The 24,216-nt window shown below is 38.9% G+C and overlaps 2 protein-coding genes across 2 annotated transcripts in view; one reads left to right on the top strand and one right to left on the bottom strand.

Moving 5' to 3' along the window:
* Positions 1 to 9,735, top strand: part of LOC129779976 (uncharacterized) — a 14,441-nt gene extending 4,706 nt beyond the window's left edge. Inside the window, exon 2 of the mRNA XM_055787793.1 lies at positions 9,672 to 9,735. The gene's annotated coding sequence lies outside the window, so the exon portion shown is untranslated. The remainder of the gene's footprint in view (positions 1 to 9,671) is intronic.
* The window catches only part of LOC129773945 (LIM and SH3 domain protein Lasp), a 27,904-nt gene extending 3,688 nt beyond the window's left edge, over positions 1 to 24,216 (bottom strand). The window contains exon 1 of the mRNA XM_055777622.1: positions 23,932 to 24,216. Within this exon, the coding sequence (XP_055633597.1) occupies positions 23,932 to 24,216 (285 nt within the window). The remainder of the gene's footprint in view (positions 1 to 23,931) is intronic.

The raw sequence follows: 24,216 nt of genomic DNA, 5'->3' as shown, positions 1-24,216 counted from the left end.
GTTTGAACGAATGTGCCTTCGTACTCCATCTTTCGGAACACTGAATTAGAAAGCCATCAATAGTAATGTTCATTTTGAAAAATTTGGCTTCAGAAAGGGCTCTATCAGAATAATGTTGAAGGGACATGGAGAGGGATTATGTGATAGTTCAGTCGCTCGATCTTGGAACCCATTATAATGTGTATTGGCCAGCATTCAGCACCCCTAATATGTGCGAGCCTGGCGGATCCGTTGCTGTCATGTGGAATATCTAAAAAGTCAGAGATTGCGATTCGGTGTCTTTTCACTCTCATCGTTCGAAACAGTCTTTGTCAGTAGTAGCTCCCGGACTCGGGCGAACCATTCCCGGACAATCGAGCAATTTACGCTGATGAGAAAGTGTTAATTTGTCTCACTTGTTTTTGATAGCTTACCACTTGATCGCAGCGATAAATTCAATTTGAAAACTTTGTCTTTCACGTATAGCGATGCGTCATGAACAGTGTTCGTTGGGAGCAGTAATTTGTCACACAATATGAGGATTGAAATTTCAGTAGCCTACGACATATAGGAACAACGCTGACCTCTAATTTCAACATATAAAAACTGGGTATCCTTCATGTAAGAGAAAAGTGAAAATGAAATCAAAAATACTATTGTGGTTGTTCGCTCTTATTACGATACGCTCCTATTAATCAACATTACAGTAATACTATTTTTGGTATCAAAGTGATAATGGAACATTAAAAAGGTTAATTTCATCTATACATGTTACATTTTAATTCAATTTAAGCGATAAATATTTTTACTGCGAACGGATTTTGATGATTTGCATATTAATCGGAATCGGAATCGTAAATTCTCTTTTGATTTTTGATGTGTCATACATTATGATTTCCCAGTCCGTAGATAATTCAAACTGATGAAAATTGGAAGTATTCCTATGATCACCTAAATAAGAGGCTATGCACAATTACGATATACCTTTCTGAATAATATTTCGAACAACTTCATATTTCGGAAACTCTGTAATAATAACTTGAATTGCTTAATGCCATGTATGACATAAAAAAATAATTTTCATGATTTATTTTTAAAAATAAGGTGTAGGTGTAGTTATCCTCCAGCCCCTTTTCCAGCATGGATTCTTTCAGGTTCTCACACAAAATGCCGATGTAACCATCGGTAGTCATAATACCGCTGACCTTCGCTAAGTTTCCTACCCCAGCTCACAAGAAACACACACACCATGATGCTTCCACCACCGTGCTTCAAAGTCGGTTGTAGATGCCGGTCCTAGAAGCCTTCGTCGCTCTTCCGCCACACTCGGAGTCTCCTTTCCTTGTTAAACAGTTCGGACGGTCGTTTTTTGGCGAAGTAGCTCTTCAAGTCCCGTTCTTCCAAGCGTCGTCGAATAGTGCGATTGGAAAGGATCCAGATTCCACCTCTTTTTGGTCGCTCGAATGGTCGTTCGTATGTTTTTCTTTATTTCTTGGATGATTAGCGTGTTCCTTCTTGCATCAGTTTTACGTTTCGGTCTTCTTCCCGGTCGATCAGCCACGCTGCCGTGCGTCTGATGCTTCCGATTGACCAGCTGGACCGCACCACGGCTTACCTTATAAAGGGTGTGTCACATCAAATTGCATCACGGAAAAAACGCTGTAGAAATTCGCCCAGTAGACCGATCCTTTTGAAAATTTTAGACAGTAAAATAAAAACTATTAAACGACTTTTGGCATTTTCTTTTTATTCATACTTCGAGCCCAAGCCCGTATGCTCGCACCTTCCTCTTTACCCCGTCCATAAGGTTCTGTACAACGTCAGGTTGTAGTTTTATTTTAACAGAAATCCGTTTTCTCTTGAAGTCCGCCTCCGATTTGACAACTTCTGGGTTCTTCCGGAGGGCCTGCTTCATAATCGCCCAATATTTCTCTATTGGGCGAAGCTCCGGCGCGTTGGGCGGGTTCATTTCCTTTGGCACGAAGGTGACCCCGTTGGCTTCGTACCACTCTAACACGTCCTTTGAATAGTGGCACGAAGCGAGATCCGGCCAGAAGATGGTCGGGCCCTCGTGCTGCTTCAATAGTGGTAGTAAGCGCTTCTGTAGGCACTCCTTAAGGTAAACCTGCCCGTTTACCGTGCCGGTCATCACGAAGGGGGCGCTCCGCTTTCCGCAAGTGCAGATCGCTTGCCACACCATGTACTTTTTGGCAAACTTGGATAGTTTCTGCTTGCGAATCTCCTCCGGAACGCTGAATTTGTCCTCTGCGGAGAAGAACAACAGGCCCGGCAGCTGACGAAAGTCCGCTTTGACGTAGGTTTCGTCGTCCATTACCAGGCAATGCGGCTTCGTCAGCATTTCGGTGTACAGCTTCCGGGCTCGCGTCTTCCCCACCATGTTTTGCATTTCGTCGCGGTTAGGAGCCTTCTGAACCTTGTATGTACGCAGGCCCTCCCGCTGCTTGGTCCACTGGACGAATGAACTTGACAAATTCAGCTTATTGGCGACATCCCGGACCGAAATTCTCGGATCACGTCTAAACTGCTTAACTACGCGCTTGTGATCTTTTTCACTGACGGAGCATCCATTTTTGCCGTTCTTCACCTTCCGATCGATGGTTAGGTTCTCGAAGTATCGTTTTAGTACTCTGCTGACCATGGATTGGACGATTCCCAGCATCTTACCGATGTCCCGATGTGACAACTCCGGATTCTCGAAATGAGTGCACAGGATTAATTCACGACGCTCTTTTTCGTTCGACGACATTTTTCCAAATTTACGAAAAATTGACAGTGAAGCATGGCCAACGTGATCTATACACTCTTATCTGATTATAAGCGTAAGCTGAAGATATAATTCCTAAAAATTAAATTTCTACAGCGTTTTTTCCGTGATGCAATTTGATGTGACACACCCTTTACTTCCTGGCAATGTTTCGTTGAAACTTATTACGCACAACCAAATTGAGATGTGTTGAGATTTGTTTCTCACCCATTTTCCGGAAGCTTCCTCAGCGTTATGTTTGTGCTAGATGAGATCCAGCTGTCAAAACCGATGGGTGCATCGATGAAGGTAACCCGGTAAAACAAGTGGATTTTTAATGTCATGCCCTAAAAGTACCTATTAAGGAACAATAGTATTTTTTTGTTTCTCTAAAAAGTAAATATACAGGGTTTTCCAACTTTAAATTCCGAAAGTAAATTGAAATAAAACACACATAGAATTCGAATTTCGATGAAACTTTTATTTCAAATTAAAGTTTGGTTTATGCCATTATGTGTGAAATACAACATCATTCAAATGTCCACCTAGGGCTTCCTCGCACACCTTGATCCGGAACAGGTAATTTTCGATGACTTTTCGGCACATATGGGGCGGTATCTCCGTCATAACTTCACGAATGTTGTCTTTCAAATGTTCAAGAGTTTGCGGAGAGTTGGAATAGACACGGTCTTTCGCATAACCCCACAAAAAAAGTCTAGCGGGTTCAAATCGCATGATCTGGACGGCCAATTGGCATCACCAAAACGCGAAATTATGCGTCCCTCAAATTTCGTTCGCAATATGGCCATGTTCGGTCGTGTTGTGTGGCACGTGGCGCTGTCCTGCTGAAACCACATGTCATCCGTATCCATATCTTCAATTTGTGGCAAAAAAAAATCGGTTAACATGCGGCCATAGCGCTCACCATTCACAGTTACCGTCTCGCCGTCCGTCCTCATTTTCAAAGAAATACGGCCCGATGACTCCACCAGACCATAATGCGCACCAAACAGTGACTTTTGGCGGATGCAATGGCCTCTCAACAATCACGTGTGGATTGTCTGAGCCCCATATACGGAAATTTTGGATGTTCACATAGCTACCGAGCTCGAAATGTGTCTCATCGCTGAAGAAAATTTGATGCGAAAATTCAGCATTTTGCTGCTGTTGTTCGTTCACCCAATCGACGTATGCCCGACGCATTCCATGGTCACCATGCTCTAATTTTTGTACCAGTTGGACTTTATATGGATGTAGGTGCAAGTCCAAATGCAAAATTCGCCACAATTATGTGTTTGACAAGCCCAATTGCTGAGCACGCCGGGGGATCGAAATATTCGGGTCATCCTCCACACTGGCAGCAACAGCAGCAATATTTTCGGCCGAACGCACATTACGATGATGTACAGGTTTCACAATATCCGCAACGGATCCAGTTTGTTCGAATTTACGCACTACATTAGCGATTGTGTGCTCCATGACGACCAAAATCCGTCCGTAATGCTCGAAAAACATTTGCCGGTTTTTCATCATTTTTATAGTATAATTTAACAAAATTAACACGTTGTGCGATGCTAAAACGATCCATATTGTAAAATGGCAGACATTCAACTAACGATATGACGCTTTGGTTGACAGCTATGTCAAACGGTTGTCAGCGCAGGGCTGTATACTTCCGGAAGCCTGAAATGGAAAACCCTGTACTTGAGTGGAATACCGAAAAGTTTGAAAAAAAAACTTATAATATTGGAATACTTTGATTTTGAATGGGGTTGGATTTTCTTTATGCCCATCAGTGTATCGTATTTTTATCGGTGATTAATTAATTAGAAATTACTTTGATGTTTGAGGGCAAAGTGGTCATAGGTGAATAACGATTTACAATGTTCTGTTTACTGAAGCTGATATACCTCATCACATTCTGCTCTTGAAGAGGTTCCTTTTGTGGCTTTGACCCTGGAAAAATATACCACTCCAACTAAACCAAGTCCCATTATGCGGAACGTTACGTATTTCTTACTACGTTTTTGATACATGAGAAAATTTAAATTGAGACTCTAGGTTAATAGGCCAAGCTTATTTCATACATGTACCTACTATATAGAATACTATTTGAACAAGTTTGGACGAAAAAAACGCATGAATCTATCTCAATTAGCTTGGTATTTGCGGGTGACCACTTTGCCCCCACTAGGTGAGCACTTTACCTCCAAACAAAAAAAAGGTCGATTTATCAACTTTTTTTCTAATGATGAAAAATGTACTATTTCGAATTTGTATAGTAAAAGCCATTTGCTATCTTGAACAACACTGAGTTGAACTGCAATATTTTTCGAAAAACCGGGAATTGAAATGGTATGTGGACGCTGGAAATGGGCATATTCCTTAGGGTGACCACTATGCCCGCACTTCCCCTTTTCCATACTTGTTGTAATAAAAATCTACTAGAACTGAATGTAAAAATATGCAACTCCATTACATTAAGCAGAAAAAATCATGTACCAAATATTGTAATACGTATTGGAAATCAAAATGTAGAGAAATGTCAAATAGTTGGAGATCTAGGCGTCGTCCTGGACAGTAAATTCACATTCATAGAACACTACAACTCTGTAATCAATAAGGCAAATAGTGTGTTAAGCTTTGTCAAACGCTTCTCATATAACTTCCAGGACCCATACACAATCAAGCTATATCAAATATGTAAGGCTCATTCTGGAATACTGTAACATCGTTTGGAACCCGTATATGGTCGTACATGAAGAACGCATTGAGTCAGTCCAGAAACAGTTTCTCTTAATTGGACTCCTAAGTTGAACTGGACCTCATTTCCACTTCCTTCATATGAAGCACGTTGCATGCTCATAAACATCAAAGCAATAAAAGAACGCCGTAAATTTGCAATGGTTTCTTTTGTTAATGATCTAATTTCGCAACGAGAACAATCAGCTGAATTACTAGAAAAAATAAATTTCTATGTCCCTGGGTGTCAACTAAGAACACGTAATTTGTTTCTAACCAAAACATCCAGAACAAATTATGCGAACAACGCTCCTATCAATCGCATGATGCGTATATACAATCAGCACTGCGAATTAGTTGACACAACAATGAATAAAAAACAGCTAAAAAGAAACATGTACCGTAGGAATGGTTCCCGGAATAAATCGCCACAGAAAACGACTGCAACAGAAACCACCGCTTATAAAATGTGTAGTAGGCTATAAATATTGTGGCGCGGTATTGTATTTCAAAACAAGAATTAACCGGGCAAACGTATCGCCCCAGGCAAACGTAACGCCCCGGGCAGACGTATACCGTCCGACGCTCGCTAGAGCTCGGTCGGACATTGCTAAAGGATCGTATCCTATGTTTCAAACTAACCGGGCAATCAGTGGATCCCAGGTTTGCGTGCGAGACACCGCCGCTTCCGACGGCGGGTCGGCGGTGGACTCGGATTGCGTCATCTTGGCGGCATGGGCCGCCTCGATTCCTTATCCTCGCCAAATGGGGACTTCGTCCCCATTACATTGTCCTCAGAATAAATTTCGAAAAACGAGAACAAGAGAATAAATTTATAATAGAAATGTGAGGCACATGATGTTTTTCCCGCGCCAAATATTTCTAGCCTACTACACTTTTTCTAAGCGGTTGTTTCTGTTGCAGTTGTTTACTGTGGCGATTTATTCCGGTCACCCGTAGGAATAATATTTAACTCAAGAAAACATTGTAACATTAATATATAAGTATGTAGTCTACATTTGTTTGACGAAAATGAATAAATAAATAAAGAAAAAGTATTGAAATCTGAACCGCTCTCTCTGAAATCGTCCCTTTACTGCAAATTAAAGGTATTTAAAGTAATAAAATTTGCAATTATCAGGAGATTTATTTATTTATTTGTTTATTTATTCATCTGACATTTAATTCATCTGACATCTGTCTTAACACATTGCGGACCTCTCACGAGATTTCTCGTGTTTCGCGTTCCGTCTGTTACGGATGGATGATGAAATAACCTGTGTTTTCTACACTTGAAGGTTAAATCCTTGGTTTGCCAAGAATCTAGCAAGGCCTACCGATGGCTCGCCTTCATCTCATCCACATCGGAGGAAACAATCTCATTCGTGAAATCCGAACAAACGAAGCGTTTGCCCCAAAACGTGCGGTCCTTAATGTGTTAATGGGGAAAAAAGATGGAGAAAATCCAAAAAGAGAAGGCCCAAAAACCACATATCTTTTCATTCACATGCAAAACATTAAAAAAATAATTGGCGTCAATTGTGGTCAGATCATAAAAAAATAAACTTATTGGGAACTGGGCCTGGGCCATTGCACATCTATCTATCTTTTGAAATAATGGGGAATAAAATATCTCCCTCAATATTGTTTTTAGTGCTTTCTATCTAAGTTACATTAGGGTTACCATGAAAAACCGGGGGTTTTCCACTCTAACTTTATATTAAAAATTCTACATCAAAACTGTCGTACGACTAGTCTAGTACGTTTTGAGTTTTAGTCCGTCAACAAACATTTTTTATGTTTGCCCCAAAAAGAATAACAAACAAATGAAAATAGCGTGTTTTTGGGAACAAATATTAATAACTTAAAATTAAATCGCAAAATGTTTGTATTAGTGAGTTCTAAAAGTCTTTCGAAGACAGTTTGTATGTAGAATTTGAAACATGAAAGTTAGAGCAAGAAAACAGACGCATACGCGTATTGCTTAAAATTGCTATCCTTTGTGGACCGTTGACACCATTCTAATATGGAAATGCGATCCTTCAAATATTTGATAATTTCCCCATACCCCGCATGAGTGGCAGTAGCTTCTCATAGTTTTTTAATCTCGTCATCGATTGCTTTTGCGAGTATAAAAATTAATATCGTTTCGGAGGCCCCTGTGAACTCCAAAAATTCAAATGTTCCTAATTTTCGACATGGCCTACACATGCTTCGATCAACTCATTTATTTTTGAGAATGACTTTCATGCAAAGCTCAGTAACATGACGATCAACCAGTTGTCTCTTGTCTTCAAACCTTTTTACCAATATTTGCCATTCTCGGCCATAATTGTCATCCGAGATGGTTTTTGCTCAATTATACCTGCATAATCCCCAACTAGAGCCTTTTCCATTTGGTAGAGCTTAATGCGAGGGGAATCACTTTAACAGTCCACCACGTCTTTAAGCATTTTGTCAAATTTTTCATTTTCATTTTTCATTTTTAAATTTCTTCATTTGTGACTGCGTTATAGGGTCGGGGTTAAGTCAGACCGGACCATGTGACATATTTATGATTTTGAGAAAAACGTATTTGAAATTTGATGCTATAAGTGGTTTACGCTGATCAATCAAAACAATTTCGATACGTTATTTCTGCTGTACGCGTGATTCTCCAAATCTTATAAATGAGATATGTAGCTTACGAAATGCTTAACCTAATGCAATCAATAACCCGACATGCACAATTTTACCCATCCCGTCCTACATACGGATGATTTTTGCTGATGCTAGTTCCTTCAGCTATTTCAGCGCTTACGACTATATAGGCAGCATATGATGTCATTCGTACTACAATATCAGGCTCGGATAGGAAACTTCAAGACACAGGAATGTGAACTGACTGGAACTGACAGTTACAAAATAAGGACATATTTCAAAAATTGTTTGGTTTTGTTTGTTTTACAATAAACACACACACACACACACATATGACACATGAACATAAAAAACACTTTGTATTAGAATTTCTGACTATTTTTTTTTTACAATAAATATCTTTGGGAGCCGGACCGACAGTGATATTGGGCAATGACTCTTGATGCTGTATAAAAATTAATATATAATATTGATGCTGTATATTAAATATATATACATATATATTGTGGCTGAATGGAAAGGTAGCAAGAAAAATCGGAGCTCAACGTATTGAAGTCGTCTCGAAAAATTGTGGTTATGTAGCACAACAGTGAACAAAATAGTCTAGTTTGTAACTGTAAAATAATATCACAATGTTCTCCCACTAACAAGTTCTTCATTTCACTTAAATGTTTAGCCGGTGGGGATGAACGATGGAGACGCTTGATATTTATCTCTCATCATTAACTGATCGAATCCGATGGAGGCGCAAATTATGAGCTAACATTTTAGCTCAAAAAATAGAAAATATAATTTTGATGCGCAATGTGATAAAAAGGAATACAGTTTTTTTCTACATTAGAAGCACTATCGAATGGCACGGAATTCAACTCCGTAATAGTTGAATACATTTAACATGGAGAGAGGGCATTTTGGTGCTTGAAGAATTCTAACAAGACTGTCGATTGCTTCGGGTGCTCTACGCGAATAGTAGCGATATATAATGTACAATAAGATGATATTGGATAAGCATACTGGCCATACTTTCAAGGAAACTCTAGAAAGGGGTTGACATAAATTAAACATTTGTAAAAACTATTTATAGCTACTATTAGAATTGTTGTTTATAGTGATCTCAGTGGAATTCCACTGAATGCATAATCATAAAAATTCAGTCACGTAAAATAAATAGTCAGAGTTGAACCAGCCCAGTATGCTAGAAACATCTTAAATAAAGAATAAAAAAATAGTCTTATTGGGTGAACAAGAACACACTCCTTCCGTAGTGCATCCATCTCAAAACACTTAATTCGCGTTCACAGAGCATGTGCCTCGAAATAAATAATACCCTCGCTTAATGCTCAAAGTATATATGTATGTGACGAAATGGAGCAGGAAGTAAGCCGCATTTGTATGATGTAAAATTTTTATGTTTTCAATTTATTCCGGATCATTTGGCTTTCCAGTTTAATTTATGAACATTTAACAAGTGTGCATGCGTGAACCCGAGAGGGCAGAGAGGCAGAATGTGGGCGAAAATATGCAATAAAAATTTATTCACCCACAGCCAGCCTGTCCCGACTCGTGCAATGCACCACCACCAGGGATGCATTTCATCGTCCCACAATCGTCCTCAATCTCCGTTAGTTCGCTGTTCGGCGCGAGTGAAGGACCAAAAACGCGGATGCATAAACGCAGAAAATCATAATGCATGGGAGCGAATAACGACCGTCAAGTATGCGTAACAAATATGAATTCCTGCATGGTGCACATTCGATCGAAAGTATTAAACTATGGCTGCGTGTGTGAGTGGCGCGTGCACTGGAGTGCCCTACTGGAAGAGGTGGAAATAAAAGCTGATTTGTTGGGATGTTTCAATATTTATTTTTCCAAAATTTTCCAACATCTCCGAAGTACACCCCGAAAACTGCCTTGGAATACGTTTCATCATCGATAGCAAATATGATAACATGTCTTCATTTTGTAAACAATTGAATTGTGAGTTCGTTTTTATCTGTGAACATGGTTAATGGAAAGCCCTTAACGTAACGTTTTTATTATATGCATTATGTAAATTAGAATAAAGTTAGAAAATTCATCGAAAAAGAGAAAATAATAATTTAACAACTCAATCTTTATTTTCGTTCGATGAGTTCGATAGTGAAGATTTTTATGAAAATCGCCTGGCAACCATCACTTGCGTTCACTTGCGGCAAAACACTCCACACACAGTTTCGCCGCGTTGAAATCGCGTTCGCATCGCGTTTACTATGCCAGGTCCGAGCTGTTTGCATTTGATTACCGCATTCGTGAACGAATGAGTTTTCCTGCAAACGAGCGCCCGCATCGCATCGCGTTCACTATGTCCTCGGCCTTACTGTCTGGTGACCTATATGTCTCCAAAACTTCTGCACATTTTTCTATTCCGGTTGATCAAAGTTTTGAGAAAATTAAATTGTTATTTTTATGAAAAAGTTATACTGTGTATAATATTAGGCTGTCAAAAAAGTCCTGCAGTATTTTTTTTGAATTTTCATTTGTTCATAAAATTAGTTACAATCATCTGTTTTAAGTCAAATATGCGCCGTTTTGTTCGATGACTTGTTCCCAACGAGATGCCAACTTCATAATACCCCTGTTATAGAAGCTCGCTTCCTTATTGGCAAAAAACTCGGATAGCCAATTTTCACAGACCTCTTTTGTGGCTAACTTCTGACTACCTAGCTCGTTCGCCATGGACAAAAACAGGTGGTAGTCACTTGGTGCAAGGTCCGGACTATACGGCGGATGCTAAGAAACCTCCCATCCGAGCTCCCGGAGCTTCTGGCGCGTCACCAAAGAAGTGTGTGGCCTGGCGTTGTCCTGATGGAAGGCAATGCGGCCTCTGTTTATCAGATGGCCTCTTCTTCATGAGTGCTAACTTCAAGCGGTCCAGTTGTTGGCAGTACAGGTCCGAATTGAGCGTTTGGCCATAGGGAAGCTGCTCATAATAGATCATTCCTTGACAATCCCACCAAACACACAGCAGAACCTTCCTGGCCGTTAATGAGGGCTTGGCCACCGTCTGAGCCGCTTCAGCGGGCTTCGACCACGACCGTTTGCGCTTCCCGTTGTCGTAAGTGACCCACTTTTCATCGCCAGTCACCATCCGCTTCAGAAACGGGTCGATTTTGTTGCGATTCACATGCGTCGATACGGTCAAAGATTTGTTTTTGCGTCAACGTGTGTGGCACCCATACATCGAGCTTCTTTGTGAATCCAAGCTTCTTCAAATGGTTAATAACGGTTTGATGACTTATCCCCAGCTCTTGGCCGATGCTACGGCTGCTACTATGCCGGTCTTTATCGGCTAATTCAACGATTTTGTCGCAATTTTCGACGACATGCCTTCCGGAGCGTGGCGCATCTTCGACGACCATTACACCAGAACGAAAACGTTTAAACCATCGTTATGCGGTGGAAATGGAAACTGTATCGGGTCCATAAACTGCACAAATTTTATTGGCAGCTTGAGATGCATTTTTGCCTTTGTCATAGTAGTACTGTAAAATATGTCGGATTTTCTCTTTATTTTGCTCCATATTTGCGACACTATAACTCACGAACGACTTAACCAAACAAAACACTGTCAAGGACTATATTATAGCGCGCAAAAATACCTTTCCAACAAGCTATAGTATGACTCGATACAATGAATACAACTAGAACTACGCGCTTACAACGACATCTCGCGGAAATACCGCAGGACTTTTTTGACAGCCTAATATATGAAAATGATTAAAAACAAAGAAAGCTCTTGCCTTCATTTTTTCGAAATAATTCATAGACCCAATCTCAATAGATCGTGTCATAGATAAGAATTATTTCGAAAAAATGAAGGCAAAGGCGTATAAGGCAAAAGCTACTGTAATTGCTAACCCCATATAAGGTAAGCTCATTTTAAATTAGCAATATGTTTTTTTTTTAATTTACTGATTTGCTTCAATTGCAGTACCATAACCGGATGACACTTCGCCAAATATCCTGAGCATCTCAACTGGTGTGGTAATCCCGAAAAACATAATAAAACATTCACAACTGAAATGCGCAACCCAACTGCGAAATCCGATCGAGCTTCGCTGGTGCGTGCGAAAGAGGGTCAGGACTGTGTGCTTTTATAATTATGAACCTCCTCCCCCCTGGTCCGAACGGCTGTCACATGCATGCGGTTTGAGCGGGGGAAAACTGGTCGCGCACAGCTGCGTGGGGCGGTCATATTTGGGATGTTATTGAGAGACTCAAGTAGCGTTGTGAAAATAGTGACAAGGAGAGGACGTGCAGTAAGAGCCAATAAATCTGATACTTAACGATGTCAAAGTGGTATGTTTGCGTGATTTTTAAGTGGAATTATACAGCACAACACCGGATTACTAGCGTCCGGGAGGCAGGAATTCAGAATGGATTAGTACGTGCTTCATTAATTAAATGTACCCGGAACGTCAGAATGTATGGGAACATCAAATTATGCTGGGTATGGTTTAACGATTGATGTGGCTGATTTTATATCGAGAGCGCATCTTCTTTTCATTATTGCGTTTGTTCCTAGATTCATCCGATTTTCATTATATATTCAACCTGCTAAATATCAATGATAAGTGCTGAATAATAAAATTCTTAGCTCATCTTAAACTTGTTAGGTGCTTGGTACTTGGTTTTCACACGAGTATTTAGGGTAACTTTCAAACCTCGTCTTCGCAAAATACAATACCAAAAAAACTTTTAACGACCGATAATCACATAGTCTCCAAAATCAACCTCTGGTGTCTCAGATTCCACTGTAACGATCAGTTCCCGAATGGATCGTGTGTGGCCACACAGCAATCCATCTGACCATCAAAAGTCACTTCCCGGAAGCGATTCGTATGAAAATCAAATTGCTCGTTTCAACTTTGTTGATGTTTCACCATTCCAAACTGCAAAATGTGCCGTGGTCTGTCCACCACTGTCCACCACAGAACTAATTACAAAAGTTCACAATGAGCACGATTGCGGGAAGCAAACTCAGAACGCCTCCCAAAACGGTTGAAATTACCATTTATCAATGAGTTGGAAATTGATGCTAACCGACGAGAAGCAGAAACACCCGAAGGATAGCAAAAAATATAGACCCAGTTTTCCGGCACATAGCTAAAGCAATTATAGTCAACACAGTGGGTTGCACTACTGGTGGGGGTCCTTTTTTTCCTGCCGGAGAGTGCACAGTGTTAAAAAAAGGAATCAGACAAAAATGCAAATACACTACGTCAAATACATGTCGAGCGATGTGTTTCGCGGATAGTTTTTTTTTTGTCTCCTAGAGATTCTACTTTTGTGTACTTTAATTGAGTGCGCTTTTAAAGGAAAAATTGTTCCTTTCAATAAAACCAAATATCATCTTCAATGTATGCTTTGTACTACGCTTGAAAGCAACAATTTTTCCTCTAAAAGCGCACTCAATTAGAGTACACAATAGTAGAATCTCTAGCAGATAAAAAAATATCCACGAAACACATCGCTCGACATGTATTTGACGTAGTGTATTTGCATTTTTGTCTGATTCCTTTTTTTAACTCTGTGCACTCTCCGGCAAGAAAAAAAGTGTTGACTATAATTGCTTTAGCTTTATTCTTTAGTCCGTAAAACTACAATCGATAACTGGCAACGCAAGTGGAACGAAGATGAATTGGGCCGGTGGTTTCACTAGATTATCCCTAAGGTTAGCCTTAAACCAGGGTTCATAAGTCTGGACTGGAGTCGGGACTTTATTCGCACCTTCTCTCGGCTCATGTCCAATCGCTGTTCGTTAGATGCGCTACTCTTTCGTATTAATCTTGCCGACAGCAATATCTGTGTTTGTGGCCAAGGTTACCACGACATCGAACACGTTGTTTGGTCGTGCGAGGGATATGTTGTTGCCAGATCGGATTTAGAAAACTCTCTTCGGGCCAGAGGAAGGCAGCCCAAAGTGCCGGTGAGAGATGTGCTGGCTCGGCTAGATCTTGATTACATGGTCCAAATATGTTTTCCTTAAAACTATCGATGTTCGAGTGTGATTGTTCTTACATCCTTTTCCCCTCCTTTCCGTCCTCTGCGAGCTATCGGTTCCCTTCCATTAGAATAAGTTGAATTGTAATACATATTAGATGTAATGATAGTTTTTAAGAATTGAGTGGGAAGTGTGAATGTGAATATGAATGAGAATGTGAGTATGAGTGTGAACATTGTTACAATCTCCTTACATTCCATCCTTTTCCTAATGAAAATGTGTCACCCTTCTAAACTCGAGTCGACCGCGAGTAATCGGTTTCCTATTTTATTAACCATAGAATTAAGGAAACATGTCAATATATGTTAGTAGAAATATAGTTAAGAGTTTGGCTCCTTTAAACTTATGTAAAAAAAATTGCTTTAGCTGAATAAAATTCCATGAGCATGTGTGTCCATGAACGGTATAACACGACCAACATATTAAAAAAACCTATTTAATATTGAAAAGACAATAATTTAGAAATATTATTTTAAATGTCTCGGGAATGGCTGCATTCAGAAGAAGATTTATAATGAGCTTTCTTGTTTTAAATCACATCAGAATTCATAATTTGTGGTTGAAAATGATTTCTCATAAAAATTCGATGTTTTTGAGATAAAAATTATCAAAGATTTCTCTTACTAAAATCGATACGCCATTTTCAAAAGTTACACTTGAGTCAAAACATTCCCAATTGCTGCGGAAAACTTATTCTTCATTCGAATCGAAAATACATATTTTAAAAATCTGCATTTTTTGGATGATTTCATTTGGAATTGCGCTGTAGTCATCGACCTTTACTACCTACCATTGGTAGTGGTGGTGGAAGAAATATCGCCTGTAGCTGCAATATGTATCAACATTGTTTCTAGAAGAAAAGATGTATACTGAGTGCACTATGAGCATTTTTAATGAAGAATCAATATATGATCAGCTTGTGTATTGTTCTCGCGAGAAAAAATATCTGCTTCCACGAAACCACGTAAATCATCGGTCTTTTCCAGGGCTACTAAAACTTTCTACTAGATACTAGAGATATTTAAAATTTTCTGATGTATTCAAAAGTAATATCCGAAATAATACAAAAGCGAATAAAATAAAACAATTCCTATGCGGTTATGTCCTGGACACAACCCTTATTTTTTACTTCAGAAAAGAGAAAAATGTAAGCTCAAGCAATGTTAAGATGTATCAGGTTTACGAAAATACAATTCATTTGTTTGTTTAGAGAATGGAAGAATTATTTTAAGTATCTTTCAACTGACAACCGAATCCGGAATAAATGATAATCTAAAGAATTTGTAGCGTCTTGAATGCAGTTTGCCCAGCGAGAGAAACCAATTCTCCTCGTGTGCGCGTTGTTGAATGCCTTCATTGCAGTAATGCACCGGGAATTTCCATTCGCATGGACAATTTACTTCACTTCACTGTGGTCAATTCGTTGTTGGAGCATGTTAGATCCTATTTGCAGGAGAACGGTGAATTGCACTTTAGGGTATGGCGTCGTGGGATCGTGTCGCATACTTCTGTTCTCTCTTCAGTGCGTTTGCGACTGAAAGGAATTTGTACCTGGAATAGTACTTTCCAGTACTAACCATTACAACATGTTCCATGGTTTTTGCTTGTCTATTCCTGATATTTGAGCAAATTGTTGTCGTTGATGAGCATCGCTGGTGATACATTCAGAATGTTTCAGCAATTCATAGTAAACGCATTTCTGATTTCAGCTTCGGCTGTATTGGACCGGCTACATAGAATTCTCAAAATTTATCATTTTCCATCCCTAATTTCATTATTCATTGCAAAAAAACTTTTTCTTACTTGTGTTCGAAAGCATTTCTCAGATGATTTTTTATGTTTATCTTTTAAATCGATCCTATAACATCTACCCGAATTCCATCCACCCGAATAACGTTTAACTTAAATTCAACATAAACTACGATGTACTATATACTAAAAAATAGAATAGCTTTACTATGAGAGAGCATTTATGAATTTACTTTTGAGAATCGAAATTGAAATGATAACAATGGCGCTTACCAAAATTGGGGGTTTGATTCACATTTCTTACCGTTTCCACGGTAGTGAGCGCCGTCCGGTGAGCTAGGCTTATGCCGGAGTGAACGTAAACCACTGGGTCGGGTTAGGAACACTTAACCCAGCAATATCTAAATCGGATATATCATGGCAGGATTCTATATGAACGATTGATCGATTTTTTTATTGCTGCCAGTTTTGATCGTATGCGGCTACAATGTTCAGTTAATAATTCTTAAAATTTAGCGATCTAAGTTTTTGATGTGATTTTTTACAGTCTTACGAAAATGACTAACTATTGCGGGTACCAGGCACGAAATTATGATCCTTAACAATAAAGTTCGACCACACACTGGAAATCCCCTTAAGAAATCTCTGACGCATTTCGAATGGGAGACTTTTGTTCACTCTGCGCTATCACGTAGCGCCTTCTGATTGTTCAAATCGTAGCAACAAGGTTTGAGTGGTACACACTTCCGAAATATTTAAAAAGTGTGCGAATGGGTAGATAAATAGATCACTTCGAAGTCGACAACGTTTTATCGGGATCTTATCGTTCAATTGCTAGAAAGATAGGGAGTTGTTTTAGATAGTAATGGGCAATGCTATCATTGAAATAATTTATACGCATTTTTTCTTGTAAATACTATTTTTAGCATTTTTACGCGGAGACTGGGTTAAAGTCCTGTTAATTCGAGATACTTGTAAGTGTGGACTCAACACTCCCGCTGCTTCACCTTGACGGAGATCCACATTTGTCGATTCTAGTGGACGTAGAAAATCTTGGCAAAAGCTGCTGCTCGAGGAGTTTAGTTTACTTATAGCCATCGGATATGCAGCGCTTCGAAAAGAAAAACATTTCCCATCGATAATCACTTTTCCATTATCACATCGTTCGACATGAAAATAGAACGACGGGTGGTTTTTTTCGGGAGAAAAAAAAGATACAGTTTAGATGAACGTTTTTCCTCGCTATGATTCGAACTATTTTCGCTCACTGAAGTTTATGTATGCACCCATACATACTGCATGGAGCGGCCGATTTTCCAGGATGTACATCTCGCGCCCAAAGCTTCGTATAATCGGAAGCTGCTCAATAGCGACATGAAGAATACGTTGACTAATCCCCTCAGAGGATTTCCTTTGCTAGAGAAAGAAAACTAAGGTTGAACATTTTCTAATTTTTCGGATTAAGCTTTCGAGCGATGGATGACAATTTGATGATTCGATATACTTCGTGAGGTGGATCTTTTTCAACACGTTAAGGCCAGTTTAGAGTTCTCGTGAACGTGAATGTGAACAAACTCTTTTTTGTTAATGATTCATCAGTCCATATATAAACCGCGAGGAAAATATCTTGAAACGATAGGAAGAAACATTTTCTAGTGGAAAACATATTTAAACATAATTCATATTGATAAAAATTGATGATTTCAACATTTCACTACGATTCTGAATTTACACCGTGGAATCGAGATGTTTGTGAATTCACCATAGTTCACCGACTTCGGTGATCGTGAACGTGAAAACAGTGGTAAATGTAGAAGTCAAAATAATTCCCCGTTCATGTTCACGTTCGAATGACCCATGGCATACTGAAAATTGTTTCACCGTGAACTGTAAAAGGATATGTTATGAAACTCTCGCCGTCGGCGACAACTGGTTGTCTATAAACTAAAAATGTAATGACAGGCTTCATTCAGCTGCATATTTCATTTAAAATAAAATTTGATTTTTCAATTCCGACCGATATCAGACCGGTGAGTAGTGGAGTTTGTTGGGTATTTTGATTGGTAAGAAAGTTAAGGGGAGACCACGTTCTGGAAGGTTGAAAAAATCATTTTTTCCCCATTTTTGATAAGCTTATGCCCTCAGAAATGTTTTCCTTAAAGAATTTTTCGACATTTCTTCTAGTTGAAAAGTTACAGCAATAATTATAGGGTCATCTCAAGGGAAGTAGCATTGCCGTACGAATCTTTGATCGCGTTTTTCTCGACACCATGTTTTTTTTAAACATGCTGATTTTTTTTAAACATGTGAAAATGAATTATCTAAAGCGTTACATAGCCGTTTTTTATATTTCATTTTCTCGATTTCAAATCAAAAAAGCTTCTAAACAGCGATTTTTCATGACAAATAACTTTAACAAGAATGGCAGCCATTTTGGCAGTTTTTCGAATTTTGAAAAACCTCTATGTAGGGGAATCGCGGGTAATACGGACAGTGGGGGTAATATGGACAGGTGGCTGATTTGTATAGTTACACTTTGAATTTCAAATTTCTGTTAACGAGAACACCTTCTATATATTTAGGCGCTCCCTATGGCAATGAATACTGATCAAAAGTGCAAACGGGAAACAAAAATCGAAAATCATACATGATTTCGCGTGTGGATGTAATTTTAGCTGCTTCGATACTAAGCATTTTGAGTGGTTTAACTCTTTGTGGTCGTTTGTCTGCTCTCAGCCACCACAGTAAGAAACCATGACAATCTTATATTTTACTCAACCAAGTATCAATTTATGCGTTTGCTAAACGAAGCTTGACGTCTAGTGAACCTGTTTACGAATCAATACGGTGCTCCTATGAGTAATAGATAACGGTACTCAGTATCAAACAAAGTAGTCATCCACACAAGACAACGCACAGTGTGTTTATTGCATAGGAATGTGGGACAAAAATCATAACAGCAGAATTTGTTCATAAGTATCAGAACTAGTGTTTGCATAAGTGTCTCATGTTATTTGAATAACCGCATAAGTGTCTCAAGCGACAAAATCCTTGTTTTTCTAAAACGAAAAGTTCTGATAATCTTGGACCATAGAAATCATTATTTGAGTAACTAATGGTTCAAACTATGTTGAAGTAGTTGTTTTTAAAGAGCAAAATAATTGTTTGTATAAGTGTATAAAGTAATCTGAATAATCTCATGTAAAAAACCTTTGTTTGTTAAAATAGAAAAGTACTGATCTTTTCGGATAAACATTGTTGGCAATCATTACACATTTATTACATTAATGGCAAAAGTGTGTCATATTCAACGGATTATAAAATTAAAATTATGTGTTGATTATACTTCATATGATTTACTCTTGGAGAGGGTTTCGGAAGATTTCACACGAAGACGAATTATAAAATATAATTTTTAGATAAAAACACCACATCAATACACATTGTAGTTTAGAAAAAAATAAAAACAATGTTTATTTTTCATAATCTTGTATTTATAACTGCTTTTTCAAGGAAAAATAATTCCGACCAGTACGACACTCATGCCCGAATTTAATACGACCGCAAAGGGTTAATATCAAAATTCAGTTCGCTGATGGTTATATTTCAGTTTTGATGTTTTGGGAAATCCGCATCCAGCTATCAATAGCGTAATCATTATTATTCGTGCACAAAAAAATGGACAATACATCTTCCTTATATACCTTAAACGATAACCAAAATACCCGAACACTTCACTATATTTCTAACATTCGAAAAAAAACTCACGAAAATTCATTATTTTTCGACCTTCCTGACAGAGGTCCCCCCTTAAGGATTATGAGGTCAACGCTGCAAATGTGATTCATACGTGTCGGTGGCTAATATCGGCATTTACATTTAGCCATTTTGTTTACACAAATTTTCGAAATCAACAATGAACCATTACAGATAAATCTGATTAGGAAAAGCATATCTAAACCCTGAAACATTGTCAGAATATTCGATTGGCATCAACTTTCAAATCCATGTTGAACTATGTGGTGCAGAAATCGAATCGGAATAAATAAATTCGACGTGTTTTTATATATCTCTAAAAATCACAATGGTTTGGTCATAATCGTAACAGATGTTGATGTTTTGATTTTCAACTCCTACCAGATGGTATCCCCAAAGTAAAGGCAATATGCTGAAGAGAACTTAAATTATGAATGGATCAATATGATGATAGTGAACTCAGGCAGTGAGAAATACAACATCTATTTGAAAATTTGAATTGAATGATGTTAACTTTTCTTCGAAGAAAACCGTTAAAAAACATCAAAACGCCTTATAGTATTATTAGCAACTAGAGACTTGGGGCTTTTCAACAAACACAAACTCATCTTGATTACATGTGATTTTCATGAAGAAAAGTCGATTTGCATTACTAGTTGCGTGAAAACACCAAAAATCGGACAAACCAATATCATTTACCCTACTCAAGCCTCAAATTACTCATTTGTTTGATGTTTTTTGTACACACTTTGACTGCATCAGTTATTAAAAGTTTCGAAAAATTTAACAAATGCGATTTGTTGCCTAGATGTGTATAGTTTTGTATTACACCTACTACATCTGTATCAACTATTTAGAGAACATATGGTTCGAACCAAATTACAAATTTGACAAGATTTTCTCGCTGATGCCAAAAGAACAGTTATCTCGAAGATCGTACTGGATACATTGTAGAGCGGTATATTGTCGTGGGGTTTCGACGCTATGTGGTGTACTTTGAATTCTATAGTTGAGTTGAAAAAAACGTAGGTCCGGCGAAAAACTGCGAAAAAGGAACGCATTCAGTCTTTACCGTCAATTGTTGTCATCATTTCCAAATAACATTTTTTTCGGAAAAATGAAATAAAGGCATACTAGTGCACGGGATCGATAGGTTTTCTCGTGGGAGAAATGTGGTCCAAAATCGCTTGAACTGCATTGCCTATATATTCCGGTGCACGAAATACAGTCACAGTCTGACGGCCACAAAGTTCATCATTGTTTTGGGATTTTGGGTGTGTATTGAAATGGATAGGTTTGTTGATACCATACATTTTCAACGGTGGTTTCAAAACTTGTTCTGTGCAGCATCACAGCTACGTGACAAGGTGCCCGAGCGAAATGCACAGAGGACAACCCGTCCGGTGGTGATTTGATTTTTTCGTAGTTATTCAATAATGAACACATCTTCACATGGAAACCAGTTTGTAAACAAACTTCTAACGCAAAAGTGACAAAAATATGCCTCATGTTTCAAGAAACGACGTTGTTTTGATATTTAAATGTTATGAGCAAGCTTCATTAACAGTGTATTATGTTATTTTTATAAACTATAATAGGAGTACTGGTAAGTTTATTCGTTTTTTCCTGCAAAAATGGTTTCAAATTTAATATTCAAAGTATTGCCCATCGCTAGTCTAACTTTTTCCCATCTTTCTAGCAATTCACGGATCCCTTTGCGGAAGTAATCGGCCGGTTTGTTGGTTAACCACGATTCGATCCAATATTTGACTTCATCAAAATTGGAGAAGTGCTGGTCAACCAGGCCATGTTGCATCGATCGAAAAATGTAGTAATCGGACGGAGCAGAGACTGGAGAATACGGCGGGAGGGATAGGACCTCCCATTTCAGCGTTTCCAAGTATGTTTTGACCGGTTTCGCGGCCGAGCATTGTCGTGCTGCAAAATAACTTTATCATGAAATGGTTTTATTCGGTTTTAGCAGCTCATATTACACCACACCCAGGTGGGCTCGACAAATAGACAGCATAACCTTCTGGCCGTGAATATTCCGCGCGGCCGTCGATGTTGGTCAGGGTATTCATATGTTGCCCGACGTTTAGGATTATTGTAATGGACCCAGTTTTCATCGCCAGTAACGATTCGATGCAAAAAACCCTTTCTTTTATGCCATCGGAGCAGTTGTTCGCACGTGAAAAAACGGCGTTCAACGTCTCGTGGCTTCAATTCATACGGCACCCAATGTCTTATCTTTCGGATCATTTCCATTGCTTTTAAACGATCGGATATGGTTTGCTGAGCTACTCCAAGTGTATCTGCAAGTTCTTGTTGCGTTTATGACGGATCTTGATCGAGTAAAGCCTCCAATTCTTCATCTTCAAATTTTTTTGGCGGTCCGGAACGTTCTTCGTTTTCCAAGTCAAAATTACCACTTTCGAACCGTGTAAACCACGTCTGACACGTTCGCTCAGTTAGAGCATGGTTACCATAAACTTCCACCAATATACGATGGCTTTCCGCAGCTATTTTCTTCTTATTGAAGTAACGAAGTAACACCCCCCGCAAAATCACTCTCGTTGGTACGAAATTCGACATATTCGAAGTGGTAAAAAACTATGTTGTTTACGCTTGAACTTTTTGACATATACTGAAAAAGACGCGTAATGACAGTAACGACAAGGAATGTCAGAAAATTAGATTCACTGGAATAATAATCAAGTTACGCCATCTGTTGTAAAACCGAAGAAACTTACCGGTACACCAAATAATTTCCTTGAAATTTTACTGATTTTCCAACAACTTTATCGAGCATCATTTTTCAATAGGACAGCTGTATTTTGACACTTTGCGGTCGGAATTAATTTCCCTTGAAAAAGATCCTTTTCCATGCTAATAATCTTTTGTTTACACCGAGTACCGTTATATATTATCGATAGAAACTGCGTATTACCTCGAGAACAAGTTCACCAGACATTTAAATTCGTCTAGAAGAAGTGTAAACTATTACACCAGAAATATCAGTTCATTCTTGATGTCACTGAATGTTCAAGCCGCTAATATCACCTTTCATTGCGCCCTGGTGAAATTTTGGTTGGTCATTCGCGTTGACGGCGGAATGGAGTCGACATATGGATACGACATTAGTTTGTATGAGGCCAACTCTTCTCTATCAGATTAGTCGTCCCTAAGGCTGTTTTAAATTACTAAAATTTGCATGAATTTTTTTTTACCTACTAGAAGTACGTTGTTCTGACCCTAATATAAACTAATTTCTATGAATTTTCAGATATTCTCACCAAATTTACCATTATAATATAAAATTATCTTTAGATGCAATTTTTGTATGATATTTTTTCACTACTTGCAAGCAAAAGTGATTTTCATTTAGATAGAGTACTAATTTGGTTTGGGAAAACTAATTTTCATTCATAACTTTTATTTTAAAAACGTGTTCATTTCTTTTGCAAACCCATATTGTCATGCCTACTCCATTGCGTAATACGAAGCTCAATGCCATCAACGCGTATAAAACCTTAAACCCAGTACTCGAATGTGCCGTTGCCCATCGAAGTGTGTGCAATAAGCGGCACAAAAACGGGACCGGGCTAGGAACAAACCAGGAAAACATACACACGAACACGCGTATAAACGTCTGACGCGGTGTCAGTGAGATGATGTTTTCTGAATAGAATTTGGTTCTCTTCCCTGTCAGTTGATCAAAGATGCGTATGAATATTCTGGGTGTTGATTCTCAGTGAGACAGTGAGACGAATGAATGTGAGAAATAATGCAAAACGGCTTGCTTTTATATTTGCTGCACGGTTAACTGTGCTCGCCACTATGTTACTTGCTCTTCTTAGATGGCGTAAACTGGAAACAATTACAGTAGAACCTCGATTGTCCGCGAAGAGGAGTTCCATGGTAATTTTCTAGGTCTTCCCGATATTTGTAGGTACGCTCTTGCTGTTTTGTTTTGGTCATAACTTCTACATTACCTAATCGCTGGTGTACACGACCAGATGGATAGTTTATTGATTTCTGTATTTATTGTTCAATGCGTTATCCGCGGTGACTATGCCACTCAGTTTCACGGGAAACGGGAAATGGACGGGGCGCGACGCGACAAGTGTGGTTACCTTCGAGCCAGAAGTTCGGAAGAACAGCGCTCGCGACCGCCTGAGGAACAAAGTATTTGTAATTACCCATGCAACAGACAAGCCAGCCATCTCAGCGAGTTCGAAGGAACCAAAAGTCAAACCTTTCTGACTGCTCGCACTATAATAAAGATGGACACTGAGTGCGCGATTGTGGCGCGTTCAAGCAGCTGACAGTCGACGATCGTTGGAGGAGAGTCCGTGCTTTGAATTTGTGCCAGAGCTGCCTGTTCAACCATGGCCAACATGCGTGTCCGGGACGAAAGACCTGCGACATTGAAGGTCAGTTTCGCCATCACCAGCTCCTGTATTCGCCTAGCGGGCCTCCGAAGTTGATAGTACCGAAGTTTCAGGTGACCTAAACCATACACACCGTAACTCGACGGCAT

This window comes from Toxorhynchites rutilus, chromosome 3 (genome assembly GCF_029784135.1).
Source record: "Toxorhynchites rutilus septentrionalis strain SRP chromosome 3, ASM2978413v1, whole genome shotgun sequence".
Taxonomy (NCBI): Eukaryota; Metazoa; Arthropoda; class Insecta; order Diptera; family Culicidae; genus Toxorhynchites; species Toxorhynchites rutilus.
Note: the sequence above shows the minus strand (reverse complement) of the source record. Positions and strands in the feature narration are given on the sequence as shown.